General features: G+C 39.1%; 1 protein-coding gene across 3 annotated transcripts in view; it reads left to right on the top strand.

Moving 5' to 3' along the window:
- LOC133555770 (hemicentin-1-like) overlaps positions 1-24,494 on the top strand; it is a 66,982-nt gene that overhangs the window by 26,334 nt on the left and 16,154 nt on the right. For 2 of the 3 annotated variants that reach the window (XM_061905116.1, XM_061905114.1), the window contains exons 6-10: positions 969-1,226; positions 2,905-3,039; positions 15,061-15,324; positions 15,400-15,558; positions 21,078-21,302. In XM_061905116.1, the coding sequence (XP_061761100.1) occupies positions 969-1,226; positions 2,905-3,039; positions 15,061-15,324; positions 15,400-15,558; positions 21,078-21,302 (1,041 nt within the window). The remainder of the gene's footprint in view (positions 1-968; positions 1,227-2,904; positions 3,040-15,060; positions 15,325-15,399; positions 15,559-21,077; positions 21,303-24,494) is intronic. The other variant, XM_061905115.1, reaches the window with a different exon arrangement.

Here is a 24,494-nt window from a genome sequence, read left to right as displayed (position 1 = left end):
CTGCACACTTCAGGTGCTTTTAAATCTTTACTTCAAAGCAAATACATCAATCATTTATTGGCTTAAAGCTTGGGTTTGATTTAAAAGTTCTGCGGCCACAGCTGACACTTTTCTTGCCAACAACCACAAGTGTGCATGCCAAGTGTGCATGTTAAGTGTGCATGCCAAGTGTGCATGGCAAGGGTGCATGCTAATGGTGCATGCCAAGTGTGCATGTTAAGGGTGCATGTTAAGGGTGCATGTTAAGGGTGCATGCCAAGTGTGCATGGCAAGGGTGCATGCTAATGGTGCATGCCAAGGGTGCATGCCAAGTGTGCATGTTAAGGGTGCATGCCAAGTGTGCATGGCAAGGGTGCATACTAATGGTGCATGCCAAGTGTGCATGTTATGCATGCTAAGGGTGCATGCCAAGGGTGCATGCCAAGTGTGCATGTTATGCATGCTAAGGGTGAATGCTAAGTGTGCATGCTAAGTGTGCATGCCAAGGGTGCATGCCAAGTGTGCATGGCAAGGATGCATGCTAATGGTGCATGGCAAGGGTGCATGCCAAGTCTGCATGTTAAGGGTGCATGCCAAGGGTGCATGTTAAGGGTGCATGCCAAGTGTGCATGGCAAGGGTGCATGCTAAGGGTGCATGCCAAGTGCGCATGCTAAGGGTGCATGTCAAGGGTGCATGTCAAGTGTGCATGTTAATGGTGCATGCTAAGGGTGCATGTTAAGGGTGCATGCCAAGTGTGCATGCCAAGTGTGCATGGCAAGGGTGCATGCTAAGGGTGCATGCCAAGTGCGCATGCTAAGGGTGCATGCCAAGGGTGCATGCCAAGTGTGCATGTTAAGGGTGCATGCTAAGGGTGCATGCCAAGGGTGCATGGCAAGGGTGCATGCTAAGTGTGCATGCCAAGTGTGCATGCTAAGTGTGCATGTTAAGTGTGCATGCTCCCATGCTGACAGTGAATTGTCCTCCTCAGACTCGCCGTCGGCCATCGAGGAGCTGCTGGACGTTGTGGCTAAGCTGGGCTCTGACGTGTGGCTGAAGTGCTCCGCCCGAGGCAACCCTCGACCCGACTACACCTGGACTCATGACCACGCCCACAATCTTCAGGTCTTTAATGAAGATGGAGTGTCTCGTTTGCTGATCTCTAATGTGACCAAAGCGGGCAACTACACTTGCCACGCCCACAACCTGGCAGGCGCCACTTCTCGAAGTGCCCGACTTTCTGTGGAAGGTGAAGGAAACACAACACACTTACACAATGTGTGTAGTCTGTGTGGGAAACACAACACACTTACACAATGTGTGTAGTCTGTGTGGGAAACACAACACACTTACACAATGTGTGTAGTCTGTGTGGGAAACACAACACACTTACACAATGTGTGTAGTCTGTGTGGGAAACACAACACACTTACACAATGTGTGTAGTCTGTGTGGGAAACACAACACACTTACACAATGTGTGTAGTCTGTGTGGGAAACACAACACACTTACACAATGTGTGTAGTCTGTGTGGGAAACACAACACACTTACACAATGTGTGTAGTCTGTTTGGGAAACACAACACACTTACACAATGTGTGTAGTCTGTGTGGGAAACACAACACACTTACACAATGTGTGTAGTCAGTGTGGGAAACACAACACACTTACACAATGTGTGTAGTTTGTGTGGGAAACACAACGTTGAAGCAAATATTTAAAGCATTTGTAGTTTAGAAAGTATGATGATACAATATTTGTTGCAGTAGTGTTTCATATAAAAGTTGTACAAAATGTGTAATATCATGCATTACATACATTTTATTTCCTGGTCAAACAGAGAGAACACATTTAGTGAGCAGAGATATTTAACTTGTTGATGCATCTTTTTTCCAGGCCTTCAAAGGCCAAAACTAATGAGCCAGACCTTGAGTTTGACACCAGTGTGATACAGTATCCCTCCCAGTGTGATACAGTATCCCTCCCAGTGTGATACAGTATCCCTCCCAGTGTGATACAGTATCCCTCCCAGTGTGATACAGTATCCCTCCCAGTGTGATACAGTATCCCTCCCAGTGTGATACAGTATCCCTCCCAGTGTGATACAGTATCCCTCCCAGTGTGATACATATCCCTCCCAGTCTGATACAGTATCCCTCCCAGTGTGATACAGAATCCCTCCCAGTGTGATACAGTATCCCTCCCAGTCTGATACAGTATCCCTCCCAGTGTGATACAGAATCCCTCCCAGTGTGATACAGTATCCCTCCCAGTGTGATACAGTATCCCTCCCAGTGTGATACAGTATCCCTCCCAGTGTGATACAGTATCCCTCCCAGTGTGATACAGTATCCCTCCCAGTGTGATACAGTATCCCTCCCAGTCTGATACAGTATCCCTCCCAGTGTGATACAGAATCCCTCCCAGTGTGATACAGTATCCCTCCCAGTCTGATACAGTATCCCTCCCAGTGTGATACAGAATCCCTCCCAGTGTGATACAGTATCCCTCCCAGTGTGATACAGTATCCCTCCCAGTGTGATACAGTATCCCTCCCAGTCTGATACAGTATCCCTCCCAGTGTGATACAGAATCCCTCCCAGTGTGATACAGTATCCCTCCCAGTGTGATACAGTATCCCTCCCAGTGTGATACAGTATCCCTCCCAGTGTGATACAGTATCCCTCCCAGTGTGATACAGAATCCCTCCCAGTGTGATACAGTATCCCTCCCAGTGTGATACAGTATCCCTCCCAGTGTGATACAGTATCCCTCCCAGTTTGATACAGTATCCCTCCCAGTGTGATACAGTATCCCTCCCAGTGTGATACAGTATCCCTCCCAGTGTGATACAGGTGTATTCCTTGTGTTTCTTACTGACTTGATATGTTTGATATCTGATGAGCGCCTCTCTCTCTCTCTCAGCAGTTCCCCCGCTGTGTGAGCTGACAGACTTGGTGTGTGGCTCCAGTTGTGTCCCTAAAATTGTGATCTGTGACGCTGTGAAGGACTGCACGGACGGCTCGGACGAGGCTGTGGATTTATGCTCTATGGCCAACGGTGAGTCAGCCCTGTGGGATATACATAAACATATATATATATAAATATATATGTATATATATATATATATATATATATACAAAATATATATATGTATATATATACATCATGTTGCACTTCATTGAAGATTCTCTCACTTTGCCGCCATAAAGTATTCACGGACGTCGAAAGACGAGGTCAGAAGGTGTGTAAATGCTAAATAAAAAGAGACTACAACAAATCCTTTTCAACTGATATTGAATTGAATAGACTGCAAAGTCAAGACAAGGGAAACATTTTAAATGACTGGATGTCACTTTTTTGTGTTACGACAGCGCCATCTCCTGGTTCTTTTGCGTTACTAAACCACTTCTATCCTCCACTTGACCAATAGACTACTATAATGACTACTGCCATGAGATGGTGACTTGTCCAGGGTGTATGCCGCCTTGCTGAGATAGGCTCCAGAACCCCCCTCCCCTCCCCCCCTCTGTATTGAAGAATATTTAGTGACTGTATTGAAGAATATTTAGTGACTGTATTGAAGAATATTTAGTGACTGTATTGAATAATATTTAGTGACTGTATTGAATAATATTTAGTGAACGTATTGAAGAATATTTAGTGACTGTATTGAAGAATATTTAGTGACCGTATTGAAGAATATTTAGTGAACGTATTGAAGAATATTTAGTGAACGTATTGAAGAATATTTAGTGACTGTATTGAAGAATATTTAGTGACTGTATTGAAGAATATTTAGTGACTGTATTGAAGAATATTTAGTGACTGTATTGAAGAATATTTAGTGAACGTATTGAAGAATATTTAGTGACTGTATTGAAGAATATTTAGTGACCGTATTGAAGAATATTTAGTGAACGTATTGAAGAATATTTAGTGACTGTATTGAAGAATATTTAGTGACCGTATTGAAGAATATTTAGTGACTGTATTGAAGAATATTTAGTGACCGTATTGAAGAATATTTAGTGACCGTATTGAAGAATATTTAGTGACCGTATTGAAGAATATTTAGTGACAGTATTGAAGAATATTTAGTGACTGTATTGAAGAATATTTAGTGACTGTATTGAAGAATATTTAGTGACTGTATTGAAGAATATTTAGTGACCGTATTGAAGAATATTTAGTGACCGTATTGAAGAATATTTAGTGACCGTATTGAAGAATATTTAGTGACCGTATTGAAGAATATTTAGTGACCGTATTGAAGAATATTTAGTGACTGTATTGAAGAATATTTAGTGACTGTATTGAAGAATATTTAGTGACCGTATTGAAGAATATTTAGTGACTGTATTGAAGAATATTTAGTGACCGTATTGAAGAATATTTAGTGACTGTATTGAAGAATATTTAGTGACTGTATTGAAGAATATTTAGTGACTGTATTGAAGAATATTTAGTGACCGTATTGAAGAATATTTAGTGACTGTATTGAAGAATATTTAGTGACCGTATTGAAGAATATTTAGTGACTGTATTGAAGAATATTTAGTGACCGTATTGAAGAATATTTAGTGACCGTATTGAAGAATATTTAGTGACTGTATTGAAGAATATTTAGTGACCGTATTGAAGAATATTTAGTGACTGTATTGAAGAATATTTAGTGACCGTATTGAAGAATATTTAGTGACTGTATTGAAGAATATTTAGTGACTGTATTGAAGAATATTTAGTGACCGTATTGAAGAATATTTAGTGACTGTATTGAAGAATATTTAGTGACCGTATTGAAGAATATTTAGTGACTGTATTGAAGAATATTTAGTGACCGTATTGAAGAATATTTAGTGACCGCATTGAAGAATATTTAGTGACTGTATTGAAGAATATTTAGTGACCGTATTGAAGAATATTTAGTGACCGCATTGAAGAATATTTAGTGACTGTATTGAAGAATATTTAGTGACCGTATTGAAGAATATTTAGTGACCGTATTGAAGAATATTTAGTGACTGTATTGAAGAATATTTAGTGACTGTATTGAAGAATATTTAGTGACTGTATTGAAGAATATTTAGTGACTGTATTGAAGAATATTTAGTGACCGTATTGAAGAATATTTAGTGACTGTATTGAAGAATATTTAGTGACCGTATTGAAGAATATTTAGTGACCGTATTGAAGAATATTTAGTGACTGTATTGAAGAATATTTAGTGACTGTATTGAAGAATATTTAGTGACCGTATTGAAGAATATTTAGTGACTGTATTGAAGAATATTTAGTGACCGTATTGAAGAATATTTAGTGACTGTATTGAAGAATATTTAGTGACTGTATTGAAGAATATTTAGTGACTGTATTGAAGAATATTTAGTGACCGTATTGAAGAATATTTAGTGACTGTATTGAAGAATATTTAGTGACCGTATTGAAGAATATTTAGTGACTGTATTGAAGAATATTTAGTGACCGTATTGAAGAATATTTAGTGACCGTATTGAAGAATATTTAGTGACTGTATTGAAGAATATTTAGTGACCGTATTGAAGAATATTTAGTGACTGTATTGAAGAATATTTAGTGACCGTATTGAAGAATATTTAGTGACTGTATTGAAGAATATTTAGTGACTGTATTGAAGAATATTTAGTGACTGTATTGAAGAATATTTAGTGACCGTATTGAAGAATATTTAGTGACTGTATTGAAGAATATTTAGTGACCGTATTGAAGAATATTTAGTGACTGTATTGAAGAATATTTAGTGACCGTATTGAAGAATATTTAGTGACCGTATTGAAGAATATTTAGTGACCGTATTGAAGAATATTTAGTGACTGTATTGAAGAATATTTAGTGACTGTATTGAAGAATATTTAGTGACTGTATTGAAGAATATTTAGTGACCGTATTGAAGAATATTTAGTGACTGTATTGAAGAATATTTAGTGACTGTATTGAAGAATATTTAGTGACTGTATTGAAGAATATTTAGTGACCGTATTGAAGAATATTTAGTGACCGTATTGAAGAATATTTAGTGACCGTATTGAAGAATATTTAGTGACCGTATTGAAGAATATTTAGTGACTGTATTGAAGAATATTTAGTGACCGTATTGAAGAATATTTAGTGACCGTATTGAAGAATATTTAGTGACCGTATTGAAGAATATTTAGTGACCGTATTGAAGAATATTTAGTGACTGTATTGAAGAATATTTAGTGACTGTATTGAAGAATATTTAGTGACTGTATTGAAGAATATTTAGTGACCGTATTGAAGAATATTTAGTGACCGTATTGAAGAATATTTAGTGACTGTATTGAAGAATATTTAGTGACTGTATTGAAGAATATTTAGTGACCGTATTGAAGAATATTTAGTGACCGTATTGAAGAATATTTAGTGACCGTATTGAAGATTATTTAGTGACCGTATTGAAGATTATTTAGTGACCGTATTGAAGAATATTTAGTGACTGTATTGAAGAATATTTAGTGACCGTATTGAAGAATATTTAGTGACCGTATTGAAGAATATTTAGTGACTGTATTGAAGATTATTTAGTGACCGTATTGAAGAATATTTAGTGACTGTATTGAAGAATATTTAGTGACCGTATTGAAGAATATTTAGTGACTGTATTGAAGAATATTTAGTGACTGTATTGAAGAATATTTAGTGACCGTATTGAAGAATATTTAGTGACCGTATTGAAGAATATTTAGTGACCGTATTGAAGAATATTTAGTGACTGTATTGAAGAATATTTAGTGACTGTATTGAAGAATATTTAGTGACTGTATTGAAGAATATTTAGTGACCGTATTGAAGAATATTTAGTGACTGTATTGAAGAATATTTAGTGACTGTATTGAAGAATATTTAGTGACTGTATTGAAGAATATTTAGTGACCGTATTGAAGAATATTTAGTGACCGTATTGAAGAATATTTAGTGACCGTATTGAAGAATATTTAGTGACCGTATTGAAGAATATTTAGTGACTGTATTGAAGAATATTTAGTGACCGTATTGAAGAATATTTAGTGACCGTATTGAAGAATATTTAGTGACCGTATTGAAGAATATTTAGTGACTGTATTGAAGAATATTTAGTGACTGTATTGAAGAATATTTAGTGACTGTATTGAAGAATATTTAGTGACCGTATTGAAGAATATTTAGTGACCGTATTGAAGAATATTTAGTGACTGTATTGAAGAATATTTAGTGACTGTATTGAAGAATATTTAGTGACCGTATTGAAGAATATTTAGTGACCGTATTGAAGAATATTTAGTGACCGTATTGAAGATTATTTAGTGACCGTATTGAAGATTATTTAGTGACCGTATTGAAGAATATTTAGTGACTGTATTGAAGAATATTTAGTGACTGTATTGAAGAATATTTAGTGACCGTATTGAAGAATATTTAGTGACTGTATTGAAGAATATTTAGTGACCGTATTGAAGAATATTTAGTGACTGTATTGAAGAATATTTAGTGACTGTATTGAAGAATATTTAGTGACCGTATTGAAGAATATTTAGTGACTGTATTGAAGAATATTTAGTGACTGTATTGAAGAATATTTAGTGACTGTATTGAAGAATATTTAGTGACCGTATTGAAGAATATTTAGTGACCGTATTGAAGAATATTTAGTGACCGTATTGAAGATTATTTAGTGACCGTATTGAAGATTATTTAGTGACCGTATTGAAGAATATTTAGTGACTGTATTGAAGAATATTTAGTGACCGTATTGAAGAATATTTAGTGACTGTATTGAAGAATATTTAGTGACTGTATTGAAGAATATTTAGTGACCGTATTGAAGAATATTTAGTGACCGTATTGAAGAATATTTAGTGACCGTATTGAAGAATATTTAGTGACTGTATTGAAGAATATTTAGTGACCGTATTGAAGAATATTTAGTGACCGTATTGAAGAATATTTAGTGACCGTATTGAAGAATATTTAGTGACTGTATTGAAGAATATTTAGTGACCGTATTGAAGAATATTTAGTGACCGTATTGAAGAATATTTAGTGACTGTATTGAAGAATATTTAGTGACCGTATTGAAGAATATTTAGTGACTGTATTGAAGAATATTTAGTGACCGTATTGAAGAATATTTAGTGACTGTATTGAAGAATATTTAGTGACTGTATTGAAGAATATTTAGTGACCGTATTGAAGAATATTTAGTGACCGTATTGAAGAATATTTAGTGACCGTATTGAAGAATATTTAGTGACTGTATTGAAGAATATTTAGTGACCGTATTGAAGAATATTTAGTGACCGTATTGAAGAATATTTAGTGACCGTATTGAAGAATATTTAGTGACTGTATTGAAGAATATTTAGTGACCGTATTGAAGAATATTTAGTGACCGTATTGAAGAATATTTAGTGACTGTATTGAAGAATATTTAGTGGCCGTATTGAAGAATATTTAGTGAACGTATTGAAGAATATTTAGTGACTGTATTGAAGAATATTTAGTGACCGTATTGAAGAATATTTAGTGGCCGTATTGAAGAATATTTAGTGACCGTATTGAAGAATATTTAGTCACTGTATTGAAGAATATTTAGTGACTGTATTGAAGAATATTTAGTGACCGTATTGAAGAATATTTAGTGACCGTATTGAAGAATATTTAGTGACTGTATTGAAGAATATTTAGTGACTGTATTGAAGAATATTTAGTGACCGTATTGAAGAATATTTAGTGACCGTGTTGAAGAATATTTAGTGACTGTATTGAAGAATATTTAGTGACTGAATTGAAGAATATTTAGTGACCGTATTGAAGAATATTTAGTGACTGTATTGAAGAATATTTAGTGACTGTATTGAAGAATATTTAGTGACCGTATTGAAGAATATTTAGTGACTGTATTGAAGAATATTTAGTGACCGTATTGAAGAATATTTAGTGACTGTATTGAAGAATATTTAGTGACCGTATTGAAGAATATTTACTGACTGTATTGAAGAATATTTAGTGACCGTATTGAAGAATATTTAGTGACCGTATTGAAGAATATTTAGTGACCGTATTGAAGAATATTTAGTGAACGTATTGAAGAATATTTAGTGACCGTATTGAAGAATATTTAGTGACTGTATTGAAGAATATTTAGTGACCGTATTGAAGAATATTTAGTGACCGTATTGAAGAATATTTAGTGACCGTATTGAAGAATATTTAGTGACCGTATTGAAGAATATTTAGTGACCGTATTGAAGAATATTTAGTGACCGTATTGAAGAATATTTAGTGACCGTATTGAAGAATATTTAGTGACTGTATTGAAGAATATTTAGTGACCGTATTGAAGAATATTTAGTGACTGTATTGAAGAATATTTAGTGACCGTATTGAAGAATATTTAGTGACCGTATTGAAGAATATTTAGTGACCGTATTGAAGAATATTTAGTGACCGTATTGAAGAATATTTAGTGACTGTATTGAAGAATATTTAGTGACCGTATTGAAGAATATTTAGTGACCGTATTGAAGAATATTTAGTGACCGTATTGAAGAATATTTAGTGACTGTATTGAAGAATATTTAGTGACCGTATTGAAGAATATTTAGTGACCGTATTGAAGAATATTTAGTGACTGTATTGAAGAATATTTAGTGACTGTATTGAAGAATATTTAGTGACTGTATTGAAGAATATTTAGTGACCGTATTGAAGAATATTTAGTGACCGTATCGAAGAATATTTAGTGACCGTATTGAAGAATATTTAGTGACCGTATTGAAGAATATTTAGTGACCGTATTGAAGAATATTTAGTGACCGTATTGAAGAATATTTAGTGACCGTATTGAAGAATATTTAGTGACCGTATCGAAGAATATTTAGTGACCGTATCGAAGAATATTTAGTGACCGTATTGAAGAATATTTAGTGACCGTATTGAAGAATATTTAGTGACTGTATTGAAGAATATTTAGTGACTGTATTGAAGAATATGGATGAATCTGTTCGTCACAGCAAATAGAGGCCAACAACAGCAGCACGAGTGCGCCTGCGCGGTATTGTCAGGGTCCCGGAAGAGGGAGGAAGGGGGGTCAGGAAGGAGGAAGGACCCCCCCCCCCTCTCCGGTGGGAGGGTGTGGAACAGCCGGTCATGGAGCAGTTAGCTTAGCCTCGTACAACAGCAGCACGAGTGCGCCTGCGCGGTATTGTCAGGGTCCCGGAGGAGGGGTCAGGAAGGAGGAAAGACCCCCCCCCCCTCTCCCCCGCCCCTCTCCGGTGGGAGGGTGTGGAACAGCCGGTCATGTAGCAGTTAGCTTAGCCTCCACACTTCGCTCTCGTCCCTCCCCGGGAGAAGACAACACAACACCGGGCTCGCCGACAGCCCGCAGCCGCTCTGGCTCACGGAAGGTGGGAGATGAATGGCTTCAAGCGGCTGGGTTTATGTTCGGTGCTCCTGACTTTAGAACTGTGGTTTTGGAACGGAACACAGTCTAGTGAGTACATCTCTGTTGTTATGTCTTTAACTATATCATGTTGTCTTTAACAACTATATCATGTTGTCTTTAACAACTATATCATGTTGTCTTTAACAACTACATCATGTTGTCTTTCACAACTATATCATGTTGTCTTTAACAATTACATCATGTTGTCTTTAACAACTATATCATGTTGTCTTTAACAACTATATCATGTTGTCTTTAACAACTATATCATGTTGTCTTTAACAACTACATCATGTTGTCTTTAACAACTACATCATGTTGTCTTTAACAACTACATCATGTTGTCTTTCACAACTACATCATGATGTCTTTAACAACTATATCATGTTGTCTTTAACAACTACTTCATGTTGTCTTTAACAACTACATCATGTTGTCTTTAACAACTACATCATGTTGTCTTTAACAACTACATCATGTTGTCTTTAACAACTATATCATGTTGTCTTTAACAACTACATCATGTTGTCTTTAACAACTATATCATGTTGTCTTTAACACCTATATCATGTTGTCTTTAACAACTACATCATGTTGTCTTTAACAACTATATCATGTTATCTTTAACAACTATATCATGTTGTCTTTAACAACTATATCATGTTGTCTTTAACAACTATATCATGTTGTCTTTAACAACTACATCATGTTGTCTTTACAAACTATATCATGATGTCTTTAACAACTATATCATGTTGTCTTTAACAACTACATCATGTTGTCTTTAACAACTACATCATGTTGTCTTTCACAACTCTATCATGTTGTCTTTAACAACTTCATCATGTTGTCTTTAACAACTACATCATGTTGTCTTTAACAACTACATCATGTTGTCTTTAACAACTATATCATGTTGTCTTTAACAACTACATCATGCTGTCTTTCACAACTACATCATGTTGTCTTTCACAACTACATCATGTTGTCTTTCACAACTATATCATGTTGTCTTTAACAACTACATCATGTTGTCTTTAACAACTACATCATGTTGTCTTTCACAACTACATCATGTTGTCTTTCACAACTATATCATGTTGTCTTTCACAACTACATCATGTTGTCTTTAACAATTACATCATGTTGTCTTTAACAACTATATCATGTTGTCTTTAACAACTACATCATGTTCTCTTTAACAACTATGTCATGTTGTCTTTAACACCTATATCATGTTGTCTTTAACAACTACATCATGTTGTCTTTAACAACTATATCATGTTGTCTTTAACAACTATATCATGTTGTCTTTAACAACTACATCATGTTGTCTTTAACAACTATATCATGTTATCTTTAACAACTATATCATGTTGTCTTTAACAACTATATCATGTTGTCTTTAACAACTACATCATGATGTCTTTAACAACTATATCATGTTGTCTTTCACAACTATATCATGTTGTCTTTAACAACTACATCATGCTGTCTTTAACAACTACATCATGTTGTCTTTAACAACTATATCATGTTGTCTTTAACAACTACATCATGTTGTCTTTAACAACTACATCATGTTGTATTTCACAACTACATCATGTTGTCTTTCACAACTACATCATGTTGTCTTTAACAACTATATCATGTTGTCTTTAACAACTATATCATGTTGTCTTTAACAACTACATCATGTTGTCTTTAACAACTATATCATGTTGTCTTTAACAACTATATCATGTTGTCTTTAACAACTATATCATGTTGTCTTTAACAACTACATCATGTTGTCTTTAACAACTACATTATGTTGTCTTTCACAACTACATCATGTTGTCTTTAACAACTACATCATGTTGTCTTTAACAACTACATCATGTTATCTTTAACAACTATATCATGTTGTCTTTAACAACTATATCATGTTGTCTTTAACAACTATATCATGTTGTCTTTAACAACTACATCATGATGTCTTTAACAACTATATCATGTTGTCTTTAACAACTACATCATGTTGTCTTTCACAACTACATCATGTTGTCTTTCACAACTATATCATGTTGTCTTTAACAACTACATCATGTTGTCTTTAACAACTACATCATGTTGTCTTTAACAACTACATCATGTTGTCTTTAACAACTACATCATGTTGTCTTTAACAACTACATCATGTTGTCTTTCACAACTACATCATGTTGTCTTTCACAACTATATCATGTTGTCTTTAACAACTACATCATGTTGTCTTTAACAACTACATCATGTTGTCTTTAACAACTACATCATGTTGTCTTTAACAACTACATCATGTTGTCTTTAACAACTACATCATGTTGTCTTTAACAACTACATCATGTTGTCTTTCACAACTACATCATGTTGTCTTTAACAACTACATCATGTTGTCTTTAACAACTACATCATGTTGTCTTTAACAACTACATCATGTTGTCTTTCACAACTACATCATGTTGTCTTTAACAACTATATCATGTTGTCTTTAACAACTATATCATGTTGTCTTTAACAACTATATCATGTTGTCTTTCACAACTATATCATGTTGTCTTTCACAACTACATCATGTTGTCTTTAACAACTACATCATGTTGTCTTTAACAACTATATCATGTTGTCTTTCACAACTACATCATGTTGTCTTTAACAACTACATCATGTTGTCTTTAACAACTACATCATGTTGTCTTTCACAATGTTGTGTTGTTGCAGCAAAGACATTTAAGTCAGTCCTTTAAATACATGTTATTGTTTGTTTTATCAGGAGAACAAAATGCCAATGACTATTCTGAAGTGCACCTCCTGTGTGTGTGAAATAGTAGGGTAGTTGTTTTAGAAGAGAACGTATGTGTAGAATGAAATAGAGAATGTGAAAGTGCAGCAGAAAGAACTGCTGGCCGACTTTCCTGCATGGGAGAGGTCCTTTCCTTCCTGACTCCTTTCCTGTTGGCTTCTGACACATAGTTTTTGTTTGACTGCCATCACTTTACACACACACTACATTGCCAACAGTATTTGGCCAGCCATTCAAATGATGAGAACCAGGTGTCCTAATCACTTGGCCAGGCCACAGGTGTATCAAATCAAGCACGTAGGCATGGAGACTATTTCTACAAACATTTGTGAATCAATGGGCCGCTCTCAGTGATTTCCAGCTGATACTGTCACAGGATGCCACCTGTGCAACAAATCCAGTCCTCAGATTTTGTCTCTCTTAAATATTCTGGGTTTGGAGGTTGCCAGGAGAACAGTACAGTTTGGACTGCATTGTGCCGGTTGTGACATTTGGTGGAGGAGGAATTATGGTGTGGGGTTGTTTTCCAGGAGTTGGGCTTGGCCCCTTAGTTGCGGTGAAAGAAACTTTGAATGCTCCAGGATACCAAAACATTTTGGACAATTCCATGTTCCCAACACTGTGGGAACAGTTTGGAGTGGGCCCCTTCCTCTTCCAACATGACTGTGCATAAAATAAAGTCCATAAAGATGTGGTTGACAGGGTTTGGTGTGGATGAACTTGACTGGCCTGCACAGAGTCCTGACTTGAACCCGATAAAACACCTTTTGGATGATCTAGAACGGAGACTGAGAGCCACCAACATCAGTGTGTGACCTCACCAATGCGCTTTTGGAAGAATGGTGGAAAGTTCCTATAAACACAGTCTGCAACCTTGTGGACAGCCTTCACAGAAGAGTTGAAGCTGTAATATTAATATAATATTGAACCCTATGGGTTAGGAATGGGATGTTACTTCAAGGTCATATGTGAGTCAAGGCAGGTGGCCCAATACTTTTGGCAATTTAGTGTATAAAAAATTTAAATATTAGCTAGAAATACATTATCTTCTAATCATTTTTTTTGTTAAAGTAGAAATAAATACTTGAATATCTGCTTGACTTGTGAGTTCAAATCAAGTTACCATCAAATTGTACACTTTGAAAACAAAAGATTTTACAATAAGTGTGTTTAAAGCATTCTAGTGTAAATGAAAAAAACACAATCCTACGTTTTTTTTGATGATAACATTTTGGCAACTGATCTGCCAGATCTTTACTTTATGTCATTTACGGTAATGCATTGTTAAATCTACAGTTGTTGTTTTTATGGTTAAAACAAGCAGCTCATTTGCCTGAATTTTGTTGTAAAAAGCATTTTTTTCTTTAAGTTCAAATAAAAATAAGTACATTTTACAGTACAACTAAGCTGCAAGGTTTTTTATTGTTCATCCATTTACAGTAATATTCTGTAAAAAAAAAACCTGCAAATTGAGCCACCAATTTTTTTACCATAAAATTTACATTTTTTTTTTTTTACACTGTCCGTAAAAAAAAATCAAATGCAATAGGAAATTGTGTAATATTATCATTCACTGTTAGAAGCGTCTCTCTGAGTTCAAACACAACTGTGATGTAAATGAGTTTGTCATTTATCCATGCATGATTTTGGGAACTTGGGCCAAGTATCCTAAGAAAACATCCAGCTTGAGTTACGTTGTCACATCTCTGCCATTCATTCAGAAACATCTTCAGCTCTTCTTGCACGTTGCAAATGCTTGTTTTGCTTGACTCCACAGGTGAAGCCCACGAATGCCCCATCAGGATAGACCCCGAGGTCCTGGTGCTGCAATACAAAAGCCACGGGCAGAATGTAACATGCGTGCCCACACTCGCCGCCGGCTCTGGAAACGACATGAAAACTAAGTGGTTAAATGGGCGTGGCGTCCACAGCCAGACGTGGGCGCCTGACACCTGCAAAGACTGGGACCCTCATCCCGTCTGCACCGCTGTCCTCCAGGAGAAAACAATCTGCCAGAAACATCTGGACTTCACTCTCTACAGTGTGTATCCCCGGGTCATTTGGGTCAAATGGAACTTCCATTGTTTGACTTCCTTTTGATAAACAATCCCACCAGAAATGCCAGACAGCGTCGTCATCCGTCCTGAGGAGAACGTGAGCCTTGGTGAGGGCACCTTGTGGCAGCTGCATTGTGACGTCATCAACGTGGCGCCCGCACACCGCCTCGCTGTGCGCTGGTACCACGGCAATGAAACTTTACAGCCGGCGGTCACAGGTGAGGAATCTCATACTGCCTTGTTTTGTTTGTTGTTGGTTTTTTTAACTAAGGAACTCCTCAAGTCTATCTGTACTGTATTTCAAAACTATTGTTCTCACCGGAAACAATTGAAATACATTGGAACTAGGGCTGGGCGATATATGGATATATTGGGGGTTTGTCTCTGGGCGATATAGAAAATTACTATATCGTAATATTCGAGTATACCTTCTCACACAGTTGCTTTTAGCTGCGGGCATTACAATACAGGCTCCTCCCACTCTTTCCTGTCTCTCCTTCTCACAGACACCAAGCACACCTTCCTACATACGTCACATACTGTCACCTCACACGTCACATACTGTCACCTCACACGTCACATACTGTCACCTCACACGTCACATACTGTCACCTCATACCTCACATACTGTCACCTCACACGTCACATACTGTCACCTCACACCTCACATACTGTCACCTCACACGTCACATACTGTCACCTCATACCTCACATACTGTCACCTCACACGTCACATACTGTCACCTCACACCTCACATACTGTCACCTCACACGTCACATACTGTCACCTCACACGTCACATACTGTCACCTCACACGTCACATACTGTCACCTCACACGTCACATACTGTCACCTCACACGTCACATACTGTCACCTCACACGTCACATACTGTCACCTCACACGTCACATACTGTCACCTCACACGTCACATACTGTCACCTCACACGTCACATACTGTCACCTCATATGTCACATACTGTCACCTCACACGTCACATACTGTCACCTCACACGTCACATACTGTCACCTCACACGTCACATACTGTCACCTCATATGTCACATACTGTCACCTCACACGTCACATACTGTCACCTCATATGTCACATACTGTCACCTCACACGTCACATACTGTCACCTCACACGTCACATACTGTCACCTCACACGTCACATACTGTCACCTCACACGTCACATACTGTCACCTCACACGTCACATACTGTAACCTCATACGTCACATACTGTCACCTCACACGTCACATACTGTCACCTCACACGTCACATACTGTCACCTCACACCGTCACATACTGTCACCTCATACGTCACATACTGTCACCTCACACATCACATACTGTCACCTCACACGTCACATACTGTCACATACTGTCACCTCATATGTCACATACTGTCACCTCACACGTCACATACTGTCACCTCACACGTCACATACTGTCACATACTGTCACCTCATACATCACATACTGTCACCTCACACGTCACATACTGTCACCTCACACGTCACATTCTGTCACCTCACATGTCACATACTGTCACCTCATACGTCACATACTGTCACCTCACACGTCACATACTGTCACCTCACACGTCACATACTGTCACCTCACACGTCACATACAGTCACCTCACACGTCACATACTGTCACCTCACACGTCACATACTGTCACCTCACACGTCACATACTGTCACCTCACATACTGTCACCTCACACCTCACATACTGTCACCTCACACATCACATACTGTCACCTCACACGTCACATACTGTCACCTCACACGTCACATACTGTCACCTCACACCTCACATACTGTCACCTCACAGATCACATACTGTCACCTCACACATCACATGCTGTCACCTCACACGTCACATACTGTCACCTCATACCTCACATACTGTCACCTCACACGTCACATACTGTCACCTCACATACTGTCACCTCACACCGTCACATACTGTCACCTCACACGTCACATACTGTCACCTCACACGTCACATACTGTCACCTCACACGTCACATACTGTCACCTCATACCTCACATACTGTCACCTCATACCTCACATACTGTCACCTCACACCGTCACATACTGTCACCTCACACGTCACATACTGTCACCTCACACGTCACATACTGTCACCTCACACGTCACATACTGTCACCTCATACCTCACATACTGTCACCTCATACCTCACATACTGTCACCTCACACCGTCACATACTGTCACCTCATACGTCACATACTGTCACCTCACACGTCACATACTGTCACCTCACACCTCACATACTGTCACCTCATACGTCACATACTGTCACCTCATACGTCACATACTGTCACCTCACACGTCACATACTGTCACCTCATACCTCACATACTGTCACCTCACACCTCACATACTGTCACCTCATACGTCACATACTGTCACCTCACACGTCACATACTGTCACCTCACACGTCACATATTGTCACCTCACACGTCACATACTGTCACCTCATACCTCACATACTGTCACCTCATACGTCACATACTGTCACCTCATACGTCACATACTGTCACCTCACACGTCACATACTGTCACCTCACACGTCACATACTGTCACCTCACACTTCACATACTGTCCCCTCATACGTCACATACATAAACGCCCTCGCCCAGCAGAGAGGTAGCAGCGTGGCTTACGTTAGCTGTGATGCTAGCGGGGTGTAGCGAGCTATAATACGAGAGAAAGAAGGTGCGAATCTGGTAACAAATGAAGGAAAAATTAATTCCAAAGAAAAGCAGCAGGGGGTTTGACTTCAAGCGGGAATATGTCGATTAGACAACTTTAATTTGTCAAGTGTGGGGCACAAGCTTTGCTACCAAAAGTAGCATTACTGCTAATATGTAGCATCATTTGAAAAGTCACCTGCTAATAACTTTAATAAATACAGTTTTGGTAAATTGACTTAGTTGTGATTTCCTTCTCTCCATGAAAGTTTAAAAGTAGCATATATTAATGCAGTATTTAGAATAATGTTTGAATGTAGACACATAGAATCATCTTACTGCTGTCATTATACGTATCAAGTGTTCATTCTAGGCTAAGGCAAATTACAGAGATATATATCGTATATCGCGATATGGCCTAAAAATATCGCAATATTAAAAAAAGGCCTTATCGCCCAGCCCTACTTGGAACCTCAATTTTGTAACTCAAAGTTCGTATAGTAAAGCAAATTTCTTCATAAGAAACAATGCAAATATGAATAATGGCTTCCAGCCTCAACAAAAGTTCATATTTTAGTGAAGGTTTGTACACTGCACACAATATATAGTGCTTAACAGTCCTCGGTGTTGGCGCTAGGATTTTTCAAAATGGGGCAAGTCATACAAATGGGGTCACACCTTACATTTTTGGGGTCCCACTTTTTTGTAAGCGTTTTGAAAACAAATGATAAATGTATGTATTATCCCGTTATATATGGGTTATACTTGTATAGCGCTTTTCTACATTGAAGGTACCGTATTTTCCGCGCTATAAGGCGCATAGAATAGATGCTACAGTAGAGGCTGGTGTTACGTTATGCATCCTTTAGATGGAGCTGCGCTAAAGGGAATGTCAACAAAACAGTCAGATAGGTCAGTCAAACTTTATTAATAGATTACAAACCAGCGTTCTGACAACTCCGTTCACTCCCAAAATGAATAAACAGCTGTTTTAATATTTTCCCCGATTTAATAAACATGTAAAAAACAGTCTGATACTGTTACTGTAAATCAAAGGTTAGTGCAATCACAATATAGTAACACTCAAAATAGTGCAAAGCAATAAAATATCAATAACTCAACGTTGCTCAAACGATAATGTCACACAACACACAAAATAAACATTTAAAGCTCACTTTATTAAGTTATTCCTCATCCACCAATCCCTCAAATTCTTCTTCTTCAGTGTCCGAACTAAACATGCCACAAGAGGTCTGGCAACTACGGTAATCACAACTTCTTCTGCTTACCGTAGAAGAAGAAGTGCACTTCTTCTTCTACGGTAAGCAGCCGCCTACCATATTTTCCCTCGTAGAGGAAGAACCCCGTTTCCATATGAGTTGGGAAATTGTGTTAGATGTAAATATAAACGGAATACAATGATTTGCAAATCCTTTTCAAGCCATATTCAGTTGAATATGCTACAAAGACAACATATTTGATGTTCAAACTCATAAACATTTTTTTTTTTTTGCAAATAATCATTACCTTTAGAATTTGATGCCAGCAACACGTGACAAAGAAGTTGGGAAAGGTGGCAATAAATACTGATAAAGTTGAGGAATGCTCATCAAACACTTATTTGGAACATCCCACAGGTGTGCAGGCTAATTGGGAACAGGTGGGTGCCATGATTGGCTATAAAAACAGCTTCCCAAAAAATGCTCAGTCTTTCACAAGAAAGGATGGGGCGAGGTACACCCCTTTGTCCACAACTGCGTGAGCAAATAGTCAAACAGTTTAAGAACAACCTTTCTCCAAGTGCAATTGCAAGAAATTGAGGGATTTCAACATCTACGCTCCATAATATCATCAAAAGGTTCAGAGAATCTGGAGAAATCACTCCACGTAAGCAGCATGGCCGGAAACCAACATTAAATGACCGTGACCTTCCATCCCTCAGATGGCACTGTATCAAAAACTGACATCAATCTCTAAAGGATATCACCACATGAGCTCAGGAACACTTCAGAAAACCACTGTCACTAAATACAGTTGGTCGCTACATCTGTAAGTGCAAGTTAAAGCTCTACTATGCAAAACGAAAGCCATTTATCAACAACATCCAGAAATGCCGCCGGCTTCTCTGGGCCCGAGATCATCTAAGATGGACTGATGCAAAGTGGAAAAGTGTTCTGTGGTCTGACGAGTCCACATTTTAAATTGTTTATTCGACATTGTGTCATCCAGACCAAAGGGGAAGCGAACCACCCAGACTGTTGTCGACACAAAGTGTAAAAGCCAGCATGTGTGATGGTATGGGGGTGCATTAGTGCCCAAGGCATGGGTAACTTATACATCTGTGAAGGCACTATTAATGCTGAAAGGTACATTCAGGTTTTGGAACAACATATGCTGCCATCTAAGTGCCGTATTTTTCATGGACGCCCCTGCTTATTTCAGCAAGACAATGCCAAGCCACATTCAGCACGTGTTACAACAGCGTGGCTTTGTAAAAAAGTGTGAGTACTTTTCTGGCCCGCCTGCAGTCCAGACCTGTCTCCCATGGAAAATGTGTGCTGCATTGTGAAGCGTAAAATACGACAGCGGAGACCCCGGACTGTTGAAGGACTGAAGCTCTACATAAAACAAGAATGGGAAAGAATTCCACTTTCAAAGCTTCAACAATTAGTTTCCTCAGTTCCCAAACGTTTATTGAGTGTTGTTAAAAGAAAAGGTGATGTAACACAGTGGTGAACATGCCCTTTCCCAACTACTTTGGCACGTGTTGCAGCCATGAAATTCTAAGTTAATTATTATTTGTAAAAAAAAATAAAGTTTATGAGTTTGAACATGAAATATGTTGTCTTTGTAGCATATTCAACTGAATATGGCTTGAAAAGGATTTGCAAATCATTGTATTCTGTTTATATTTACATCTAACACAATTTCCCAACTCATATGGAAACGGGGTTTGTACTTCTCTCAAACACTACTGAACTTCTCTCTCCATAAAATGTCTTTCAGGGCCACTGCGACTGGCTGACTGCCTGCCTGAAAAGGACGCCAACAGTACATGTGACATCAGCGCCATCAGGACGCCAGTCAACGTGTCTTCTAGTGCCAGGCTCCGTCTCCACCGACACCTTAAGGGAGCTCATTTGCGCTGCGAGGTGTACTTGGAGCTGGGAGCAGGGGGGCCGCAGCCCCCTCCCTCCATGATGTCTGGTCCTGTCAGTGTCACCGTCCACTGTGAGACCCCCTTTATTAACACACACTGTGAGACCCCCTTTTCTTAACACCCACTGTGAGACCCCCTTTTCTTAACACCCACTGTGAGACCCCCTTTATTAACACACACTGTGAGACCCCCTTTATTAACACCCACTGTGAGACCCCCTTTTCTTAACACACACTGTGAGACCCCCTTTTCTTAACACACACTGTGAGACCCCCTTTTCTTAACACACACTGTGAGACCCCCTTTTCTTAACACACACTGTGAGACCCCCTTTTCTTAACACACACTGTGAGACCCCCTTTTCTTAACACACACTGTGAGACCCCCTTTTCTTAACACACACTGTGAGACCCCCTTTATTAACACCCACTGTGAGACCCCCTTTTCTTAACACCCACTGTGAGACCCCCTTTTCTTAACACACACTGTGAGACCCCCTTTTCTTAACACCCACTGTGAGACCCCCTTTTCTTAACACCCAATGTGAGACCCCCTTTCTTAACACCCACTGTGAGACCCCCTTTTCTTAACACACACTGTGAGACCCCCTTTTATTAACACACACTGTGAGACCCCCTTTATTAACACCCAATGTGAGACCCCCTTTTCTTAACACCCAATGTGAGACCCCCTTTTCTTAACACCCACTGTGAGACCCCCTTTTCTTAACACCCACTGTGAGACCCCCTTTTCTTAACACCCACCGTGAGACCCCCTTTTCTTAACACACACTGTGAGACCCCCTTTTCTTAACACCCAATGTGAGACCCCCTTTTCTTAACACCCAATGTGAGACCCCCTTTTCTTAACACCCACTGTGAGACCCCCTTTTCTTAACACCCACTGTGAGACCCCCTTTTCTTAACACACACTGTGAGACCCCCTTTTCTTAACACCCACTGTGAGACCCCCTTTATTAACACACACTGTGAGACCCCCTTTTCTTAACACCCACTGTGAGACCCCCTTTTCTTAACACCCAATGTGAGACCCCCTTTCTTAACACCCACTGTGAGACCCCCTTTATTAACACACACTGTGAGACCCCCTTTATTAACACACACTGTCAGACCCCCTTTTCTTAACACACACTGTGAGACCCCCTTTTCTTAACACACACTGTGAGACCCCCTTTCTTAACACCCACTGTGAGACCCCCTTTTCTTAACACACAATGTGAGACCCCCTTTTCTTAACACCCACTGTGAGACCCCCTTTATTAACACACACTGTGAGACCCCCTTTATTAACACACACTGTGAGACCCTTTTCTTAACACACACTGTGAGACCCCCTTTTCTTAACACCCAATGTGAGACCCCCTTTCTTAACACCCACTGTGAGACCCCCTTTATTAACACACACTGTGAGACCCTTTTCTTAACACCCAATGTGAGACCCCCTTTTCTTAACACCCAATGTGAGACCCCCTTTTCTTAACACACACTGTGAGACCCCCTTTCTTAACACCCACTGTGAGACCCCCTTTATTAACACACACTGTGAGACCCCCTTTATTAACACCCACTGTGAGACCCCCTTTTCTTAACACCCACTGTGAGACCCCCTTTCTTAACACCCACTGTGAGACCCCCTTTTCTTAACACCCACTGTGAGACCCCTTTTCTTAACACCCACTGTGAGACCCCTTTTCTTAACACCCACTGTGAGACCCCTTTTCTTAACACCCACTGTGAGACCCCCTTTTCTTAACACACACTGTGAGACCCCCTTTTCTTAACACCCACTGTGAGACCCCCTTTTCTTAACACACACTGTGAGACCCCCTTTTCTTAACACCCAATGTGAGACCCCCTTTTCTTAACACCCAATGTGAGACCCCCTTTCTTAACACCCACTGTGAGACCCCCTTTTCTTAACACCCAATGTGAGACCCCCTTTCTTAACACCCACTGTGAGACCCCCTTTTCTTAACACCCACTGTGAGACCCCCTTTCTTAACACCCACTGTGAGACCCCCTTTTCTTAACACCCACTGTGAGACCCCCTTTCTTAACACCCACTGTGAGACCCCCTTTTCTTAACACCCAATGTGAGACCTCCTTTATTAACACCCACTGTGAGACCCCCTTTATTAACCCACACTGTGAGACCCCCTTTTCTTAACACCCAATGTGAGACCCCCTTTATTAACACCCACTGTGAGACCCCCTTTTCTTAACACCCACTGTGAGACCCCCTTTATTAACACACACTGTGAGACCCCCTTTTCTTAACACCCACTGTGAGACCCCCTTTATTAACACCCACTGTGAGACCCCCTTTTCTTAACACCCAATGTGAGACCTCCTTTATTAACACCCACTGTGAGACCCCCTTTTATTAACACACACTGTGAAACCCCCTTTATTAACACACACTGTGAGACCCCCTTTTCTTAACACACACTGTGAGACCCCCTTTTCTTAACACCCACTGTGAGACCCCCTTTTCTTAACACCCACTGTGAGACCCCCTTTCTTAACACCCACTGTGAGACCCCCTTTATTAACACCCACTGTGAGACCCCCTTTATTAACACCCACTGTGAGACCCCCTTTATTAACACACACTGTGAGACCCCCTTTATTAACACCCACTGTGAGACCCCCTTTATTAACACACACTGTGAGACCCCTTTTATTAACACACACTGTGAAACCCCCTTTATTAACACCCAATGTGAGACCCCCTTTCTTAACACCCACTGTGAGACCCCCTTTTCTTAACACCCACTGTGAGACCCCCTTTTCTTAACACCCACTGTGAGACCCCCTTTATTAACACACACTGTGAGACCCCCTTTATTAACACCCACTGTGAGACCCCCTTTTCTTAACACCCACTGTGAGACCCCCTTTCTTAACACCCACTGTGAGACCCCCTTTTATTAACACCCACTGTGAGACCCCCTTTTCTTAACACCCACTGTGAGACCCCCTTTTCTTAACACACACTGTGAGACCCCCTTTTCTTAACCCCCAATGTGAGACCCCCTTTTCTTAACACCCACTGTGAGACCCCCTTTTCTTAACACACACTGTGAGACCCCCTTTTCTTAACACCCACTGTGAGACCCCTTTTATTAACACCCAATGTGAGACCCCCTTTTCTTAACACCCACTGTGAGACCCCCTTTTCTTAACACACACTGTGAGACCCCCTTTTCTTAACCCCCAATGTGAGACCCCCTTTTCTTAACA

The sequence above is a fragment of the Nerophis ophidion genome, linkage group LG07 (genome assembly GCF_033978795.1).
Source record: "Nerophis ophidion isolate RoL-2023_Sa linkage group LG07, RoL_Noph_v1.0, whole genome shotgun sequence".
Classification (NCBI taxonomy): Eukaryota; Metazoa; Chordata; class Actinopteri; order Syngnathiformes; family Syngnathidae; genus Nerophis; species Nerophis ophidion.
Note: the sequence above shows the minus strand (reverse complement) of the source record. Positions and strands in the feature narration are given on the sequence as shown.